The sequence below is a fragment of the Eimeria maxima genome, genomic scaffold, assembly GCF_000499605.1.
Source record: "Eimeria maxima Weybridge genomic scaffold, Emw_scaff769, whole genome shotgun sequence".
Classification (NCBI taxonomy): Eukaryota; Apicomplexa; class Conoidasida; order Eucoccidiorida; family Eimeriidae; genus Eimeria; species Eimeria maxima.
Window position 1 is genome coordinate 5001 of NW_013566753.1, and position 5000 is coordinate 10000.

General features: G+C 43.8%; 2 protein-coding genes across 2 annotated transcripts in view; one reads left to right on the forward strand and one right to left on the reverse strand.

Annotated features, from left to right (window-relative positions):
- Positions 1-2142: 2142 nt before the first annotated feature.
- EMWEY_00042700 (hypothetical protein, conserved) lies at positions 2143-2775 on the forward strand (the record flags this gene model as incomplete). The annotated part of the gene is made up of 2 exons (XM_013482787.1): positions 2143-2467; positions 2654-2775. The coding sequence occupies 2 exons, from the start codon at positions 2143-2145 to the stop codon at positions 2773-2775; spliced, it is 447 nt and encodes a 148-aa protein (XP_013338241.1).
- A 1233-nt stretch (positions 2776-4008) lies between these two features.
- EMWEY_00042710 (hypothetical protein) overlaps positions 4009-5000 on the reverse strand; it is a gene marked incomplete at both ends in the record, with an annotated part of 4254 nt that continues 3262 nt past the window's right edge. Inside the window, one exon of the mRNA XM_013482788.1 lies at positions 4009-4611. Coding sequence (XP_013338242.1) covers positions 4009-4611 — 603 coding nt within the window. The remainder of the gene's footprint in view (positions 4612-5000) is intronic.

Consider the following 5000-nt stretch of genomic DNA (forward strand, 5'->3'; position numbering starts at 1 on the left):
TTTTTGTTCTCCCCCTACTGGAGTTTCTTTGTAGTACGACAGTTCACTCCTCAGCCCGTGATCTTCTTTCTCCATGATCTACTCCATCCATGTCTAGTTAGCTAGTAGCTAACTAGCTAGGACCGTGAATTCATAAAACTGCCAATTTCCAGATACACCTTGCAGTGTCTAGAGGAAAAATAAAGAATGAGAAGAAAAAAAGCCAAAAAAGGATTTTTATTCCCAAGCTATTCCTCAGAGGATTTGTCTTTTAGGTGGTTTCGCACGCTCGCCAGAGCACGCAGAGAGTAACCGGTCAAAGTAGGATGCCGTGCTACTGGGTAGAATGTTTTCCTATTTATCCTTAAATAAACAATCTTTATTCCCTTGTATTATTATAGCTAACATGGATGTGCTAGTGTCTCATTAATTGGCCTTCCCCAATAACGAATTACGAAGGCTTCTACGACATCTACCGTCAAGGTGTCATACAAAGTGCCATTACAAAAAGGAGAAATAAATCTTGTGGAACAAAGGGGACAAACACCAGAGAGACGCAAAGTGTCTTTATGGATATTTAGGTTACTGATACACTTCTGGTTTTCAGAGGATCGCTTGGGCGAGTATGTTCCTTAGAGACATTCACTGTAGGAGCGTACAGACATACGGGGGGAAGGAGAGGGTGGCGGCAGCTTAAGATGTGTGTAGCCATCTGTAGATGGTTACTATACCTAATGTATTGATAGGTAGGCCCCATTACATTAACGACTCCTTTGCTGTAAAATTTGCCGTTCCTCCTCTCTACCGCTAACTCAGCGCTGCTGACGGCAGCATCTCTCCTCTCCGCATGCAACAGCAAATATGCATTATTCGCTGTATTCACTGATGTGCTATAAAACTGTCCAAGGCTCCTGCTTAGTCAGCAACTTTCTGCAGGCTGTCTAATCTACTGTGGCCGAGAATCTCGTTTGCTAATATGCAGATAGACTAACCTAAGCCATTCCTTGTAATCACAAGGCTTTGTGCAGCTATCATTGGCAGGGTTCCTCTATACGATTTTATAGGAAAGCTGGATTGGCAGATATCCTATCGTCTTCGCCTGTCTGGTCTATTTTTACTTTAAAGCGCAGCTCATGATTTTTTTCGTCTGAGGATGAATACCCTCTCTGCTGATGTGATTTTGCCGCCTCGGGGGAGGCGGGCATCTCAGTGGCTTATTGGGAAGTTCGTCTACCAATCTCTTTAATTTGGTCGCAACTGAGGACAGTCTTAAGGTTAGGACTAAGAATATCTTCTTGCATGCGGCAGAATGTTGCCGCTATATATATACGTCACAGCAATAGGAGTGAAGGGAATAATATGAATTGAATTAAAAAGCATCGGAATTAGATATCTATGAGGATTTTACTTTCTTTCACTAAAAAATCAATTTTATTCAGTATATAAAATGAATCGCCTAATGTTGGCTGGCGTATCCGTGCATGCAACAGGATGAATAGAGGCTGCTGTTGTTGCTGCTTCCTCGCCTCGGCGACTGGCGTTTGGAGGGAAAGAAAAGAAGTAAATAGAGGGGAAAGAGGAAATAAAATGTAAATTCAATTGAATCAATGTAGTATTCGTATTGAACAACGAATCGTATAAGGAAAGAAAGCTGTTCTGCGCGTGCATTCATATCTGCATGTACACCCGAGCTGCTCATACACTCGAGAGTGTTCGAGCTTTCCTGTGTGCTCGGCATTCCTGGATACTTTTCTCTGTTTTTTTCCGTATACTTTCATGTTCTTGATAAATAATTATTTTATTATAGCTGTATTTCCTCAAGAAGAATCTAAGAGAAAGGATTTATCCCTACATGACGAGGAATTTTAATGAGCTTTCTGGTGGTCTGTCCATACAATATTTTCTATAGTATACTCTATACACGGAGCGTCGGCTCTGCGTTGTACAACTTGTTAGATTTTATGGTATATTTATGTTGATTTATTTATTTTTTTGTTATAAGATTCAATTTTTAACATAATAATGTTTCCTCTTCTCCGATTAAAGGGCTTCAATCGCCCTTCTGTTGGCGGCGGATTTCGTGCGCCTGGAGTTGACTTTCGTTGCAGGTTTTTTTCGTGTTTGCTGCTGCTGCTGCTGCTGTTGCTGCTGCATGTATTCAACATGGATACTTCATTAGCAATAGAAGAGATGAGAGAAGTTATACCAGAAGGTGAAGGAGAGGATAGTATATTATATAATAGTGCAGAGGAAGAGGAAGAAGAAGAAAATACGAATGTTGAACATAAACCTCCCTATAAAGATATACAAGAAGTAAAAGATGTATTAGATACATGGTGGCCATCATCAGCTATATATGACTTTGATAAATCCTTAGAGGCAGCAAAAAAGAAAGCAAAGAAACCTTTAGGTCTATGGGGTATAGAGACAATAGATCGTAAAGAATTAGTACGTCTTCTTAATCTAGATATGGAGAGATATATTGCTAGTCAGTATTCATCTATACAAAAGATAGATCCTTTATTACAACAAATACCTCTTCTTAGTGATTGGTCTGTATTATTATTAGTAAGACAGCAATTAACAAGAGATAGGGTAAAAACTAAATTAAATAATAAAGAATTAAATAATATTTTTCATGGTTTCCCTCGTCTATTTCCTTGGCTACCTGTAGAGGATGCATGCGAATGGGTACCTATTAATAGTAAGACATTTATTAAGGATTTATTAATTAAGGATCTTCTTCCTACTTGTACAGCTGCAGATGCACCTGAAGATCTTGATGAACTCTATTAAACAATTAAGGAAACTGTACCCTTTTATGATACAGAGGGGGGCCCCCAAACAAACATACCGGGAGGGCCCCATAACTACAAACCACAGCTGTGGGCGTATGCAAGCAACTGGAGGGGGGCCCTTATGGGCCCCAACTGGGGATTGTATCTGTCGGGTTTAACATGCAGGACGGGGGGGGCCCCTTAGGTGTGTGTCTTTTTTTATGTAGGGGGGCCTCTTAGTATGTACTACAGGGGCCCCCATGTGTACTATTTATACATATTGGCTTTATATAAATATGCACAAAAGGGTTTAGGCCTTTTTAGCTGTCTGTACACCGCAGCTGCAGCATACACAGTTATTTGCTTCTCTTTGCATGCAGGCATGCAGCAGCTGCTTGCATGAAGGTGGAGAGGGCCCTTAGGGGGACTTTCAGAGCCCCAAGAGAGAGGGGAGGGAGAAGGGGCCCTATTCATCTGTCTGCTGGGGTAACCTAGCAGGGCACCTTGGGGGGGCCCCTGGGGGCCCCCTTCCTTCCCCCCTTGCCGTTAGCGGTTGCTTGTTTACCTGGACCCAGTACTTTCTTTAGTTATTTTCTTTGTATTTGTTTAGGCATTAAAGGAAAAAATTAACTCATTTAGGGACAGTTAACATATTAGGGGCCCCCCTACAGGGTTTAGCAGGGTATAAGGGGCCCCTAAGACCACATTATAAACCCTCTAGGGTTTATAATGGTGGCCCCTTGGGTTTAGGGGCACCAATAGATGCAGAGGGGCCCCCTAGTATATACAGAGGGTCCCCCCAATAGATGTAGAGGAGAGGAGTATAGAAGAGGCCCGCAGGGGCCCCCAGGTGTCTGTATATGGGGTAAAGGGACACTCAGTAACAACAAGGAAGTTAGGGGAGACAGAAAAAAGAGAAGGGGGGCCCCTACTAGCTGCATGCAAGCAGCATGCAGCATGAAAGCTGTTATTGCTGCCATTAATAGTATTATTATTTATTATTACTAGTATTATTTATTTATTTATTTTATTTATTTATTAGGTAGAGGGGGGGAGAAGAGACAGAGGGAGATAACAAACACGCCAACCAAAGAGAGACAATATCCAATGCCTGCAGGCAAAATAAATAAATAAATAAAGAGGAGACAGTAATAATTAATTAAATAAAAAGGAGACAGTAATAATTAAATAAATAAAAAGGAGACAGCAGCAACAAGTGTCTCCTTTTGCAGCAACAAGTGTCTCCTTTTCCTTACCTCCATCTCTCATATGCTGGCAGCTGCAGCAGCAGCAGCTCGGTGGGCCCCGGGGGCCCATGGGGCCCATCAAGGAAGAAGACAGGTAATCCATGAAGGAGGGTACTCTTCAACTGGGGCCCCTCATGGGTACTTGGGCCCCCCCCCGCCGATTGAGGCGCCCCCGAGTACCCAGGGGAGGGGGGCCCCACAGATATATTCTTTATAAGGATTTGCTCTATAGAGGGTACAAGGAATACTGCTGTCCCTTTGCTGCCTGGTTGCTGTGTCAGCTGCTGCTGCGGTTGCTGCTGCTGTTTTTGTTGCTGCTGCAGATCGTGTTTATCCAGCAGCAGATGCAGCTGCTGCTGTTGTTGCTGCTGCTGGGGCTTGGTTAGTGAGCCGGCAGAAGCAGCAGCAGTAAGCAGCAACTGCTGCTGCTGCTCTCTGTCTCTTTTATCTTCTTCTGTCTCCGGCTCATACCCTAAGTCAGGGACAATCCAATTATGTGAGGAGACACCCAACGGACCCTGCTGCTGCTGCTGCTGCTGCTGCTGCTGATTAGGTATAGCCAAGTCAATAGAATAAGGGAAAAAGGGCAAAGAAGCCACACAACGCACCTAAGGAATAAAACAAACAGCAGCAGCAGCAGCAGCAGTAGCAGCACCTCAACCACAAGCAGAAGCAGCAACAGCAGCACCTCAACCAGCAGCAACAGCAGCATCTCAGCCATCAGCAGAAGCACGAGCAGCAGCACTAGCAGCAGCAGCAGCAGCAGCAGCACCAGCAGCAAGAAGGGGAGCTGACCTGCTGTCTATCTAGGGTTTGCTGCAGCTGCTGTATATGCTGCTGTATTTTGCATGCAAGTGTGGGGCCCCATTTCCTTTGCGGTGTATCTATTAAGAAAGGAGGGGGGGCCCTATTAGGATTAAATAGATCATAATCATATAATAACAGTTGCTGCTGCTGTCTTTGCTGCTGCTGCTGTTTATATTGTTGCTGCATCTGC